The sequence below is a fragment of the Varroa jacobsoni genome, unplaced genomic scaffold, assembly GCF_002532875.2.
Source record: "Varroa jacobsoni isolate VJ856 unplaced genomic scaffold, vjacob_1.0 scaffold_1174, whole genome shotgun sequence".
Taxonomy (NCBI): domain Eukaryota; kingdom Metazoa; phylum Arthropoda; class Arachnida; order Mesostigmata; family Varroidae; genus Varroa; species Varroa jacobsoni.
The window spans coordinates 59,653-75,012 of NW_019214076.1; the positions used below are offsets into that span (position 1 = coordinate 59,653).

Sequence of the window (15,360 nt, forward strand, 5' to 3'; positions counted from 1 at the left end):
TAACAAGGTTCGACTTGGAAGCGGAATATACCTGTTTGGTTCCACAAACTCGTAACGTTAGCTGCCTTAGGCGATTCTTGTTTCTGAAACGGGTTTTGCTTATCGAAAATTGACTTCTTCGACACAACCTCTTGCTCTGGCACTCTTGCGGGAAAGGACGATGGTCTCTCGAAGATGCTTTGCTGTTTGGGTGCACAACGTTTGGTCGAAATATAGTCATTAGTATCGTTAAGAGCGGCTTCTGTCCATGGATCGAGAGTTTTAAAGACGCCTTTAGCAACAAACTCTGCAACCGTTGCCATTACATCGTCGCTGTCTGCGAAACATCGGCTAAAATCTTCATCTAATGTCTTCATTGCTTCGTCCATTTGTCGTTGTTGGTCGACGATACGCTTACTTTCGGGCGCACATGACGGACAGCCTTCATTGTTGTCGGCAAAATTTTCGAAACAGTTTACATGGAATGAGTGACCACATAAAAAGTGGACACTTGGGAGCTCAAGCTCGATTTTACATCCTGAGCACATGCTCTCCTGGAACACGTGAGGCCTGTGCTTTATGTTATCCATCTGCTCACGAATTTGCTCGGTTTCCTTTTTGAGTTGTTTTATTGTTTGCTCACAAGTGCGAATTTTGTCTGCATAAGCAGAAAGTTGCCTCACTAAGAATTTCTTCAAAAGGGACAAAGTTGCAGTCTTTGAACGGGCTGCTATTGATACAACGAAGATAGCAGGCAAAAGAGCGTGTTGCTCAATGTGTTCTAAAACGCTCATGAAATATTGCTCCGTACTAGCGTGCTCAGCATAAGCGAGCACAAGTAAAGCATGTAGCCACAGACTTGGGTCAGTGTCCCCAAAACGGCTACACACCTCAATGACACTAGCAAAGTCCTGTTTATCTGTATAAAATGACAAAATCTGATGGTATAGCTCAGCCTTCTCATAGAGATGTAAAATGCCCGCCTTGAAATTGTTGATCTGGCAGAGGCCTAAGGCTAAATCGGTGTCGTAGCAGTTCTTTTTTTCTCGCAAAAAGCACATTATCTCAATTTCCTTCGTAGTGCGTTGAGAAGGTTGAGTTTCGGCCACATATTCCTGCAGCTCGAGTTCGAGCAGTGTGTTATAGATAATCGGTGACAGCCGACCTACCTTGTCACCCAATTCTGCAATAATTTGTCGCAGGAAGCCTTTTAATAGACGGGGCTTGTTCACGAAGATGTGAATGAATTTTTCAGCAGGAGATTTCTTTCCTTCAAAATTTGTACATAGCCGAGATAACAAACTCGTCGTACGATCTGGGCTATGATCCATGAGAACTTTACCGTATTTTTCCATGTTTTCTTCAGCCTTTTCAAATGGTAACCGCTCAATATAGTAAATGGCGTCATCAAAATTACCAAGGTTCTCAAGTAGGATCTTGAGGTAATAGTCTGTGAGCTGGTGCTTTCCAGCAAGATACAAAGCCTCCTTGTAGAGTTCACTCCCACGGCATACCTTGATGGCAATTTCAACGTCGAACTGTAAATCCGACGTCTGAATGAAAGAAAGAAATAAGAACAAATTAATTATTTCAATGAGGACAACATCTTTCAACGTTATAAATGCACCCTCAAAAAGATCAAGGTAGTGAAATTACTATGAAAAATTCCTAGTTCTCTAGATAATAATTATTAAACGTCTAGTAAAATTTGCCTTAAAATCCAGCGCTTCTTGAGCATTTTCAAAGGTTTAAAATCAAGATTTATACGGACTTTTAACTCAGCTACTCTGTTTTTACTGGAGATGTCAGCTATCCATAAAAATAGTCAAGAAGTTTGTAGAGTATGAGTTTGGTGGCTCTTTCTGAAGGTGCATATCAAGATATGGCTTATTATTGCAGAAAATCTATGGTGTTCAAAAAGTATATACCTTGAAGTGCTTTGTATTGCGTGAATTATTTCTCCTCGTAAACCAAACATTGAGGTTAATACAAGTACCGTCCTTAGTAGCATTTTTTGCACAGGTTTTGAAGAAAATTTAATGAGATATGGCATTGATAACTAAAAATATGAGAAGACTACATATTCTTTTCAAATAAGTTTTCTGATACAAAACTTAGCTATTTTACTAATATATTGACTCTGAAATTGCTCATAATCCTACTCTACGCATACAACGCATGTAGAGCACATCTATTTATTTAAGAATTTCACTTTTTTTTGCGTAACTATTCTTTACAACGACATCTTCGTAAACACGTAATTTTTCACATCTTTTCGAAGCTGAAATTGCTGAATGTTGTTATAATTCTATTTCTACCCAGGCGTGAAAAGTATACAACATGCTCTATAATGTTAATACCCACTAAAGTTAATGGGCAGATAGCATAGGTAATAAATGAAAAACAGGATAAACTTCTTTTGTGAAGCTTAAATCAATATATTTAATCAGTATATATCTTACGTATCAGAAATAATATATCGTAGTTTTCGCACAGTTTTCTAATAAGCAATCAGGTGCCTATCTTAAGCACCACAGTATAATCTTGTACATAAAGTTAACAAGACAACTGAGTGGTTTAATGTTGGCAATAATAATCTAATCACAGTAGAAAACAATAATGTAACTCACTTTTATGAACTCGCTGAGAGTATCAATCTGGTTGATATTTGTGTAGCAGTTGAGGAGTAAGGTTGTATGATCCTCGCGAGCAAGACCTGACTTGTGTAGCTCCTGAAGGTACTCCGTAAGCTGTTTAATCTTCTGAGCGTCAAGCAGCTTTCGAATAACGTATGATTCTTCTAGCTTTCCAATGGTTTTAACGTACTGAGCCACGGCGCCATCATGATCTCCTTTGCTGAAGATGCGTAGTATGCATATTGGTTGTTAAACAAAAACATAAACAAATTATGATATTTTGTACCGGAACCGTTGTGGCATTGTTCAGAAAAACAGAATAAAAATAGAATATATAAGTATATATATTGAAAAGATTACAGGATACAGTCTGGAAAATATTTATGTTGCAGTTGACGCATCCTCCGCATAAACTATAAACCTACTTTCTTTATAACTTAATAGGAAACCGACTTTTATTTTTATCTCTGGACCTACACGTTTGCCCGCTGTAAGTCTACTTTTGCATCACTCAGATTACACGTTAAGAAATGGGCCATTAAGCCCATCGTCAGATAAATGCGACCCGCAATATTAAAGATATTAAAATTAGGTTGTAAAAAAATTAAGGCCGGTTGTTTTGCCTAGCAAAAAACGTGGCATTTCATTCGTGTCTTAGCAATCAATTTACTCAGTTTTTTTTGCCTGGGGTTTTCAAGTCTGATACTAAAAAACTTATGCAGTCAATTTTAATATGCTGTTACGAATTTATTATTTGCCAGTGATCGGAAAAGTGGTAAATCGTCAGAGAGAAGTCTGGAGAACATGGTGGCTCAGGTAGAATTTTCCAGTCGAGATCTTGCAGGGTGGTTTTAATGAGCTTTGCCATGTGCAGCCTAGAATTGTCGCGGAGAGGGATGGCTTTGTCTTACCTATTGGGCCTTTTCTGGTAGATAGCCTCTTTCATTTAATCCGACTGAGTCGTATAGAGATTCTTGTCAAATGTGGTATTCTTCTCAAGGAAATCCAACTGTATAAGGGCCTTCCAATTTTACTAAAGACAAATCATGATCTTTTTTGGATAGAGATTATTCTGAAGTTTAGATTTAAAAGATACTCATTTATTTCGCTGCTTCATACCGACGTAAAAACACCGCCTTCGCATGGTATTTAAAAATAAACATACAAAAGAGGTAAAGCAAAAAAACGTTAAACATCCTTACTTATGTTGCAACGGAATATATATATTGCTGACATATATTTTTTTCATAAATATTATTTAGTATATTTATGTAAACCACATAAAGTTGATGTGATAGATATGCACATTCGCTTTTCAGTAACTCTACTAAGATTACAAACTTGTGTGAAAGAACTCCTCCAGTCAGTTTTTAAGACCCTCTTTACTGTCAAATATGATATTTATATTTGACGTTGGTAAGCAAATGAATTACTCAATTTCATCTGTATTATGTTCTTAAAACTCTGTTTTCTTCATATAATTCAAGGTGCTAAAATCTACCATCTACTACTAAAATAAAGAGGAGATTTCTAAAAAAAAACTTAGATTAATTGAAACAAATTTGCAAGCATTGTAATTCCCGTGCAATTCATGAGTGTATGTTTCATTGTAGTTTCAAAACAATACGTTTGCAATCAATAATCAGTATATTGTGTTGTCTAACAAAAAAAAAGTGTATGAAGTCGTAGCGTATGTTATGTAAAACTAGATTAATTAAGCTTTTTTACAACGTAGCGCTTTTAATTATTTTTTAAAGCTATAAACATCTCAAATTTCGAATTTTGGACTTGACGAGATCCATGTGAGCCTAATCTATTTTCTTGTAACGAAGAACGAAAAAGTACTATTTTTTTAAATTGTGGCCATTCTCTGACTTGTTAAAATGATGTAGTAACCAACCGTGCATGGATACGCTAAGAACATTTACCATGGAAAGCAAAAGTTCTCGACAGATTCATAAAAAAAATGGTTTTATTTCTTTTCTCACGTGAAAAATTGTTGGTCCTTCTATATAGACGGCATTTGCTAATTTTTCAATAGGACTAACAGTCAAGGTACTCGAAAAATGATAACGTTTTACTCCTATCTAAACTGACAGTATCGTACTTACGCGTAAAGGTAATCTCCATACTGGCGAAATATGTCGACGATCCCATCATAATTATTACTTTTTGCCAGTTTGACGGCCAGTTCATACTGGTTTTTATGAAACAAGACTCCCAGGCGGTCTTCAGTAGACTTTTCAGTTAGTGAAAACAGTCTGCCCTGTTTGGTAACCACAATAAGCTCACCGCCATTCCAGTGAGGAAGCACGTGGCTGATGCCAACTAAGGGTGTTGAGTAGGCAACATACTGTAAAACAAAAACCTTCTAACAATTAAACAAATAATCAACAACTTGGACTACAAATTTCTTAACGAATCGTTTTAGGCTCTAAGCTCATAGCTTAGGAAACGTGTAGAGCCTATCAGCGTTCAGAACGCTGTTCAGTCTCAACTGAAACGTCAAAAATTTATAAATCGTATATTATAAATCGTATATCACAACATTTCAGTGCATATCTTGAAAACCTTTCATAAGTATTTATAGGTTACGCTGATGATGACAACTCAGTAAATGGCTACGCAGGGTCAAATACTGTAAATGTCTTTACTCCACCACGGTGCTACTCGATTAATTAATTTCATTCGACTATATAGGACATGGTCCACCTTTTTAGTGATTTTAGTTAAAATGTGAAACTAAAAATTGGATTTATACAAGATATTACTCTTGTTCATTTTTGTGACTATAATGTTTACTAAGATATGTTGACGCAGCAAGAAGGAAAAACTGTCATATGTGTACCCAAAGTAATTTGTTAACTAATTCATGGTGCGGAAAACTTTTAAAAAGGAGGAAGAAAATGGAACAGTTTATTTAGGTAAGTTAAGAGTACGTTTTTACTTAAAAAGAGAAAAGGAAAGCGCCAGTAATTTCGCGGAAAGGGCGTTAAATAACCTAGAAAATAGACAAAGCTTTTTCCACGCAATTGGAACAATACAAGAGACGTTTCAACATAAAGCTGTTATCAACCAAGTCAGTTCACTGAGGTACTAGCCTTGTTGTGTATGTCGTAGATATTGAGTATGGTTTTGTCGTTGTCCCGAACGACACACACGAGATAGTTCCGAAAACAGGTAACAAGCTCTTTCTCGGCCTCAAATGCAAGACAGGGTCCAACTCCTTCTAGATGATAGAAGAACACTGCAGACTTGCACCCTAAAACGCCGCAAAACAGAGAGCATAAAGGTGGCCATCTTCCAAGAATGAACGGCTAGCGTGTTCCATAAATAGGCCCGGCGGCAGAGGCCCATTTTCTCGATTGATTCTGCCTGATCCGACGTAATTTTAGGTGGTAGAATCTTTTCTTGAGAATGAGCGGTCAACATTGCTTACAACAGAAGAACCTTTTTCGAAACATGCATATTTATTGTATCTGGTATGACAGTTGAGCACCCCCAATAATGTACAAGACTTTAATTAATTTGCAGGTAATTTGCACAGCGATATTTATACGCTACTAGGATGTTTTTAGGCTCGTAAATAAAATCGTTTGTATATTCATCCTCCATTACTTTAATATAATGATATTTGAATGTCTTACTTTCGTTCTTTTGGCCTCAGACATATTGGGTGCGAGGAAAAGTTTAGTTAATAGAACCTTCCAATAAATAACAGCAGCGTTTCGTTAGAATAAACAGAAAGATTTTCATTTTAAAAGCAATTGGTACCAAAATAAGCCACAAAAATCAGGATACAATATTGAAATATAGAAAGACAAAGCTACTAGAGATCACGGCTAATATTTCTTTACTTTTGTTTAGCAGTTGTAAATAAATTGTCATTCGGTGTAAAGTATTTTTGAATAGTTGAAGGATGTTTTGAATAGTCTCAAGCATATAATACAAAAGACAATGACAGCAATTTTACATCGAGACGAACTTACCCATAACGAACTGGACCCCCTTATTTTCCTTTCTAGGTTCGAAGATAGAGCAGCATCCAGGTTTACATCCATTTGAATCAATTTTGCAAACCATCGGTTCACCGAGAATCTTATTATTCGTGATGCCGCTAGAGTTACCCGTAGTGGTTCCAGCATTGGACTGAAGTGACACTGCGTGTACAGACAAAGTTGTCACGACGAAAATGTGGCTTGAACCTTGAAACTCTATACCTATTCAAGCAGGAAAGATAATTAAGCCCAAATTTCATTTTTTACAATATAGGATTCTTAAAAGTTGGTCCTATAAGGGCATATTTTACAGCATTTATAATAATGGCTTATTTGCAGTTTAAGTGGAAAAGTAATCAAAAGAATGACGTTAATGCTTCAAACTGGGCTTATGTTGATACACGGACCAGTAATTGGAGCGGGTGCAATAACGATGTGCAAAAGCTTCGCCTGACGACTTGTTCCTCTAGTGATATCGCATCGAATCAATAGCAGACGACCATCATCAAATCCAACGGCCATTACATTCATGCTGTCGTTTACCCGGAAAGCTGACACCTGTTATAGGATAAGTATCATCGATTCGATAAAACAATACCAAAGCCAATATAGTGAAAAGATTAAGGATCTCTAATGTTGCGCCCACAAATTTATTTCACCATTAAGCACAATCCTCAACTAAACTGTCTGTGCCGAGGAAAGATTATCTAACATTGATTCTTTATATGTGGGAACACGCAGCTCATCCTCAAATACCGCAAATTTGATAACATTTGCTAATAACCATTAGTGCCATCGTTCTATAAAGCCGTGACTCTCTGTAGCCTCAATTTACAAATGAGAATGAATACAACTCACATATAGTAGTTAGGTATTTTCTTGTAAATACAATGTATATATACACTATCTATATACTCCTAATTTCAGATTGTTTTAGCTATGTGACGGAAACTACTGCAGTAAAACTCTTCACGGTTTAAAAATCCGCCAAGAATCACGGTGCATATACAATTTGACGCCAAAAATTTTACAATAGTAAAATGTATGGTCGTATGTCAACTTACCGATGCGGGTTTATTGCCAATGACGGCTCGCATACTTCGAACACAGAAGGGCCCACCCTGCATGTCTTGCTTATTTTGATTCCACACCTGATAAAAAAATGTGATGACGTAAAGATAACATCATCATTTACAAACACCTTGTTCTAACGCACCTTGTTTACGCATTTTAAAACTTCCACAGAGGTACAGTTAATCGTGTATAAATATAGAAGAACTGCGTAACGCATGAAAGGCCTGTCAAGACAAGCATCTCTTCATCAAATAAAGAAAAAAAGTGTCTACAAGTTGTCTGCAAATACAGCTTCATACGTAGTGTGTTGTTATTATTGTTGTTCTTGTCAATTTGATATTATAATAACAGGAGCGATGGTAGTAATCGTTTATTTTTCGAAATTAGCCCTAGCTATTTGTACTTGACATACAGTTGATCACTTCGTATCGCATATTTGAAAACTTTGAAGTTTTATTTGTATTCAAAATTTGCCTATATGTTGCATATATATTGTACATAAAATCAACGCTTTGATATGTAAATTTACAAGTAATACACGTATTATAGATTGTAATTGCACGCATTCAATTATTTTTGTTTCTTTAGTCGCTACACTTCAAGAAAGCAAAATTTTTTTTGGGTCGGCTTAGAGTACCTCACGGTATTTGGATCTTGAGTCACTGCTACCAAAGCCGTGAAGGAGACGCTTAGCCTTGTAGCTACGCATGCATTTTACATTACGTAGATACGTACATTTAGGTACGTTTATTTTGAAATGCTTAGGCCTCTGCAAAGGTTGTAATAAAATTCTGGTTGTGTTATAATAAAAAAGTTTAGAAGGTGTGATCGATGAAGACCTCTACTGGTGAAGGAGTTGTTAATTAGCTGAGAAGATAAGCTGTGAACATTGGAATGCTTTCAGGCATTTTGTGGGTATGAAATTTCATCAGAAATTAGACTACGCCTCCACCATAGTAGGCAGGCTGAAACGCACCATGAAACACGACTTCCTATTAACACTAAACCTTACACTCAGTATCAGTCTGTGCGCAGCCACAATAATAGGTTTCTAAACCGAAGTGTTACGGTAAATTGTATCTTCGTGTGGATATAAAGCCGCGAAAAGAAAGGGTAGCTTCGAAAGATACGTCTAAAAACAAAACTAAGCCATATTTGACCCCAAAAATCCATGATTTGCCTTTGGTAGGACTGGAAGGGTTTTCTAAAGTAACAAAGGCTTGAGAATAACAAGGCAGTCAGCCATTATTTGTCGATGGCCCGGTTACGTCGACTGAACAAAAAAGACTCGGTAGACAAGCCAAAGTAATTTTTCTCCCTGCGAATATACCAAATCAAGCATGGGAAAGGTCGTCAAGGTTGCTGTGCAAGAGTCTGAGTAGGAAATTCCTTTACATCTACCATATTTTTTCAGACTACGCGCCAACGGATTAACATCTTTTTCGATTATTGGCAAAACGAAGTTCGCAACAGCACATTTGAAAACGAAGAATGTCTCCGAAGCTGGCTGACCAGTTTCTTCATTATTTTCCATTACCGAATCTAAAATTTTATGGCTAAATGAAAATTTAATAAGAGATGAGAAAAGGTTATGAGGAATGATCAGATTTACATAATAAATTAATTTGACAATAAGATTCGAACAAAACGCTGCACTCTTTATCAGGTGAAAAATGCCCTTATTTATATCACAACATACTTCTTTATAATTTCTATCTAATGAAATGTCGAAATTTTCGCACTTTGAAAAAGTGTATATCGACTTTAAAGCACGAATTCTTTGAGCTCTATTTCGCGATGCAGGCAACACGATGACAAGAAAGAGCTTCTCTAGCGTATACAATGCGTCGCTATTTGCAGACAAAAAAAATTAAGCCAAGGAGACAGGAAACGAAAACTACCATGAATTGAACAACCTGACACTAGGCATACTGATAGAGGCACTTAGGTAACCTGCTCATTGAAATATAAATATATTAAAAACTTGGGCTCAAAGTTCTTAAGAACATGGTGTCGGCTCTATGAGTGTAATATAGGGATTCCTCAAACTCAATGCTATAAAGTATAATTGAAGTATATGGAAAAATACCTGTATTACCTCTACTGCTCCATTCGAAAACCGCCGTTACGACTCTTGGTAGCCCATGTTCTTTGCTCTTCAGAGTTCAACAAACTGGATTACTTAAATTAAATAGTCTGTATAGAGCTTGCGAATATTTAAGCCTGGTATTACACCTTTGAAGGCCAAAAAGTACGGAAGAAAACAGGAGATAAATTATTTTCTTTAGGCATTTCAGCCGAAGAGCTGCAATCATTTTTATTAAATTGCACATAAAAGGAATGTTTGTAAAGGTAAAAAAAATAACAATATAGCCATACGCAATAGTTCTAGAGTCCATTTCTTCGCGCCTTGGTTTTTCATAAACTAAAAAATGGTGCCCTCAGTTAAAGGTTTCAGAAGGATCAAAGTAAATATAGTCAATTATCTTTTTGAGGTTAATGTGCATGGCATAGTTTTGGACCGTATGAGCTAATCATGTAGAGATTAAGCCTACCGTTTCCAAAATTATACTCTCGATCTAATAAGCTCTATATTCCTGTACGAAAAAATCTAATCCACCAGTAGTTTTCCTTCTTTGATACGAAAACGAAAATAGAAGGATTAAGCGAACCATCAACAGTATGGACAATTTACTATAGCTTGTATGCTAAGAATAATCGTAATCGCCTCTCCAAAAACCATATCAAAACCAGTGCCAAATAAAACAGTTAATTGCTTTGTGAATGAGGAAAATCAGAAAATGGAAATAATTAGCTAGTGTTGAGAATACCTTGGATTGGCCAGCTTCTTCGTATGAAGGAAATCGTATGAACAGATCAAAAGCGCTTTTTATAAGGGCAACCACGCCTGGAGTAATGCAGTTACGGTGCTATGCTATGTGTATCAAAGTAGTGTTCTAAATTACTCTAAACGAAAACGATTTAGTAACCCAGTCAAATCAGTAGCTCCCTCTAATTGATTTGGTTGACGGCACTGTCCCCTTATCAGGCAGTAATAATATAAATTCAGTGTCTAAAAGAGCATTTGGAAGTGTGACTAAAATGTGAATTCGATTAATTGTGATAGGCTACTATTAGAAATAATCAAAATAAAACCTATGACGATAAAAGAAAGTTTAAAATGTTTTAAATTTAGACACATCGGCTGTACTCAAATATTCTATCTGACTCAGCGCCGGACTCAAACATATAAATTATTTCAACTAGAAGATATAGGGAAAAGTCTGACACAAATATAACAGTAGATTCAGTCTAAGGTACAGTCTAGCGTAATCGACTACGGACTACACCGCCAAGTGCAGTTATGTGACGCAGAACTATAAATTCATAAAGACTAGAAACAGTTCCTATACTAGCGCAGTGTCCCATGACTGTGGTGAGAAATATTGTATACCTTATACAAACATTAGGTGCGCTTCAGCAAAAATAAGTCAATAAAGTTACGAGTTGGGAAAAATGCCAAAGCAAATTACATTAAACTGACTAGTTTTTTCCGTCGGATACCAAAAGTATATTAAATTTGTCAATAAATCAAGTTTCAGATCAACCTTGTAAAAAATTTTCCATATAAATATAATTTGATGTGCTTTATATAAAGTCAGATGGTGTTCCGTTTAATTTTACCTTGATGACAGGATTGATTCCAGCCTCGTCAGATCCAACCGCAACAAGAATGTTCTCGCGCATCTGCTGGACATGCTCTACGCATACCCTGAAGGCTGTAGGATGAACGAAACCAAAAACAGGGGATCATTATGGGACTGTATGTTAACTTACAAGAATTTCGCTTAAACGTTAGTCATGAAGACCTTTGAACCATGAAGAAGAGTTTTATCTCAAAATTTAATATACGTCTCTTCCTTGAACTCAATTTTTCTTTAGTTAGCTTGTCTTGCAGTTTTCTAAATTAGTATAGATAAACTTTCAGATGAAAAAAGAGCTGGTTTGAATTAAACAGAATACCGAACGGTGATTACGATAAAACAAACCCTGGAATGTGGAGACATTGAGTGCTCGATTGACGGTGTGGATCATTCCTTTAGAATCGCCGAACACCAACAATGAGCCTCCGCTACTCGCGCATGTTACGTTCACATCCTATAAAATTAGAAAAAGATATTGGCCATATATACATCTTTTCCATCAGTTATATTGTGGGTCAAAATTAAGTAACCTAACAACGTAATATGGCATATACTATTATATATAATATTTTGTATGCTTTTGCCTATTGCAAAAGCATTGCCTCAAACCAAATTCACAGGATTAAAATTATCACAGGATTAAATCACAGGATTAAGTTTGTTCAAATTGCAAGGACAGTGTACGTATTAGCGATACCTTCAAATAGTTGAACTCCTGATCTTGATTATTGTTATCCTTGATCACTTTGATGTCAAAAAAAGTGAAACGGCGCCACTGCAAATAGGTCCATCAGTTATTCAGATAGGTAATAATTTGCGTGTTGTTTAAGCGCCTAAAATAATGTGCTAAACTTTTCTATTTCAAATAGACTACAAAGTACTACGCTTACACCGCAACCAAATCGCCTTATGGCAAAATCAGCATGCGTCCACTTGTTTAATTATATTATTTGATTAGGAAAATCGTCAATTGGATAGTCCATATAAGTACCAACAATGTGGCTTTTTTAGACTTTTCGCACCATTTAAACTTTTTGGCTGTTTTAGTCCTTACGTCTTCAGGACTTCTGGTCTGTCATTAGCCCAAAATTCTGCTAAATACCAATAATTCCGCCAGAATTTTTGGTATTTAGCATTTGTGCAAAACTTTAACAATTTTATTTCTACCAATGTCGTTTGGCGCGCGGTTACTGTTAAATAGTTATATGCACACTAAAAAATGAATATTGTCAAAATGACTAGTATATGGCAAAAAGCTGTAATTGCGGTGAATGGTGGTTAAATAAATAATCGTGACTATCAAAATTGAGACGGTTAGCACGTGTAAAGAAAATCGTTAAAATATTTGGTTTTATCTAAATACAGTTTTAAAGATAAATTATACGAAAGATACTCGAGTTAGGTGCCGCAGCCTGTATATTTTTATAGCGATATAACCTATGAATGTTCTATACTATATCATTTAGTGTTGATTCGTAGCCTAACACTTATTACCAATGCAACTTCTTAAAAATCATCTTGATTTAGGCAATCCTCTCAATGCAAATTATAAAATCAAAACTGTTTACTTTTATACAGCATGGAAACTTATCTTCGGATCAAGTATGCATAAACATTCTTAATAGGTGTAAGAGATGTTGTGGTGGACCCTCTCAGACAGGCTATTTTTCATTACGTTCTTCAGAATAAGCAAGTTTGTGTGATCGAACACTGTATTTTTTTAGGTTCGAAATTGACCCTGTAGCCGTATCCAAGAATACAAAGCTCCAGAGCACTAGCTGTTGCATCAGTGTTTAGGTAAGCTACAATATGAGAGAGATGATGCTGCTATGTTTTAATGTGAAACACTACTTTGGTTTAAGTGCTTTATCAACTATGCCATTGCTTTTCCTTAAACAATTTTCTTATTGAAGTATTTATCTGAACGCCGATCAGAACGACCTACCTCTGTTCTATAACGGCCTACCTATCTTTGCTAAAGGGACCATTCCCACAAAAAATTAAACATGAAGGAAAGCTATGTCAGAGATTTGCATAACAATTGTAAGTCCCTTAGCCATTTTTAAAGTACGTTGTTCTTATATTCTACATTTCAGAGCGGTATCAGAGGGCAGCATTGTTCACAAGAACGAGTTCTCTGTAGTATTCTATAGAAGAAAACGATGGGACGTGAATAATGCAGCTATTGCTGTACAATAGAAAAAAATTCGTACATCGTAGTCTACGATTTCAAACTGTTCAACAAATAGGTTAAAAATTAAAATTTTGAAAATTAAGAACCCACCTGCACAAACGACATCTTCATGATCCACCAAAACAATGCAGTTACTGACAGGTTTCGTCTTTTTTTAGTATTTTCTCATGAAATACTACCTATATCTATTTTGTCTTATAAAAGCCGTTTATTTGAAAAATAAGCGTATCTCATTCACATTTTATTCTAAAAAGTTCGACACTTCTGTCAAAATCACATGATGATCTAATCGTCGTCTGCTTGCTGTCTTTTTTTACCTACCCCAATGTGACGTAAAGGTATTTGCAATTCACACGTATCTACTTTAGTACAGTACAGGTTGATACCAGTCAATAAGTTTTTTTTTTTCATTAACCGGTTAACCTTGTTGACTTCAAATTACACCATGTTTTGAGTTGATTTTCGGAGCTGATTATCCTGATATTAAAGCGAATCGTAGGTTTTGTGAGGATCGTTTGAAAACTCGCGCCATTGCGTTCAGTCACCTGACAGTTGCTGCTGCTGGGTAGTTCTTCTGCGGATCACGGGATATCTCTCTTAACAGCGGATACGCTGTGGGTGTAAAGCAAATAGCGCACAAACAGCGAAGATCCGGGTTTACCAGATTTCATTTGGTGTGAATTTTTATTCTGAGTGCATAAAGCTTAAAACCAGCTTCAGCCATGGCGCAGACCGACACCTATGTTCAAAAGCAGGTACGAAATTGCGGTTCCATTTATACTTATTACAGTTATATACAATACTCATTACAAGACTACGAATGATTTTCCCATGTTAATTCAGTGAAATCGACTTCATTAAAATTGTACATAGACTGTTACTCTTGTTCATTAGTTGTTTCGAATCCTATGTTTTACTATTATTAGAATTATCGACAGGGAATTTTTTTATCAGCACTACATTTTCATCAAGAATTCATAATGAATCTGCTTTCATTGCAGCATCGACTCCTAATGTTCAAATAGCACATGTTAGGAAGTCATTGTTCTCCGAGATTCATCAGAGCCATGACTTTTAAATCTAGTATGCTGTTCAATTTTTAGCTTTACTAACGTAAGGAATTCAAACTAGTATTTTTTAACCGTCAAGACATAACTCACATATTCGTCCTTCGGGAAAACGAATATTTTGAAGATAGGCATTCATTCATAGCAGGGATATTGAGTTCAGTTACAAGTGGACTTCAATATACATTCATGTTAACTTATGAACAAACAAAAAAACATTTATGCAAACAAAAATGCGTCTATTGCAATTGCATGACTCAAATTTCTGGAAATAAATTGGTTATTTTTGGTTTTGTCCTGTCTAATTTTCTAACAATTGAATTTTTCTCATCATGACTACATATAATAGTAACTATAAATTAAAAAAAACTCGCCGTTAAGATCAATCAGAGGCCCCCCAGTGAAATATATTGTCAAAAGACCAAAATCGTATAAGATGGAGGGTAAATGAGTTGCTTAAGCTCATTGGTAATTACTTTAAACGAGTACGGCAGATGCCAGCAGTTAAAGTAGAATAGGTGAAAATTAGACACAATTTCTGAAACACAGGCCTATTAACGGTGATTCTGCTAGAACTGTAAGGATCTCCTATATAATAGATCGAAGACATCTTCACATCTAGTTCGTTTCCAAGGAAAATCTTGCGTATATTGACTCTTTCATGCACACGTTTGGCATAGAAATATATTTGGTGACCTTCAAAAAATT

The 15,360-nt window shown here is 35.9% G+C and overlaps 2 protein-coding genes across 2 annotated transcripts in view; one reads left to right on the forward strand and one right to left on the reverse strand.

Moving 5' to 3' along the window:
• The window catches only part of Vps11 (vacuolar protein sorting 11), a 15,151-nt gene extending 1,318 nt beyond the window's left edge, over nt 1-13,833 (reverse strand). The window contains exons 1-11 of the mRNA XM_022845557.2: nt 13,676-13,833; nt 12,089-12,166; nt 11,737-11,845; nt 11,372-11,466; nt 7,678-7,764; nt 7,021-7,171; nt 6,605-6,835; nt 5,717-5,877; nt 4,727-4,968; nt 2,610-2,835; nt 32-1,532 (exon numbers count right to left, since the gene is read on the reverse strand). Of these exons, the coding sequence (XP_022701292.1) occupies nt 32-1,532; nt 2,610-2,835; nt 4,727-4,968; nt 5,717-5,877; nt 6,605-6,835; nt 7,021-7,171; nt 7,678-7,764; nt 11,372-11,466; nt 11,737-11,845; nt 12,089-12,166; nt 13,676-13,696 (2,902 nt within the window). The 5' untranslated portion in view covers nt 13,697-13,833. The remainder of the gene's footprint in view (nt 1-31; nt 1,533-2,609; nt 2,836-4,726; nt 4,969-5,716; nt 5,878-6,604; nt 6,836-7,020; nt 7,172-7,677; nt 7,765-11,371; nt 11,467-11,736; nt 11,846-12,088; nt 12,167-13,675) is intronic.
• A 310-nt stretch (nt 13,834-14,143) lies between these two features.
• Vha26 (V-type proton ATPase subunit Vha26) overlaps nt 14,144-15,360 on the forward strand; it is a 4,568-nt gene continuing 3,351 nt past the window's right edge. Inside the window, exon 1 of the mRNA XM_022845559.2 lies at nt 14,144-14,340. Coding sequence (XP_022701294.1) covers nt 14,308-14,340 — 33 coding nt within the window. The 5' untranslated portion in view covers nt 14,144-14,307. The remainder of the gene's footprint in view (nt 14,341-15,360) is intronic.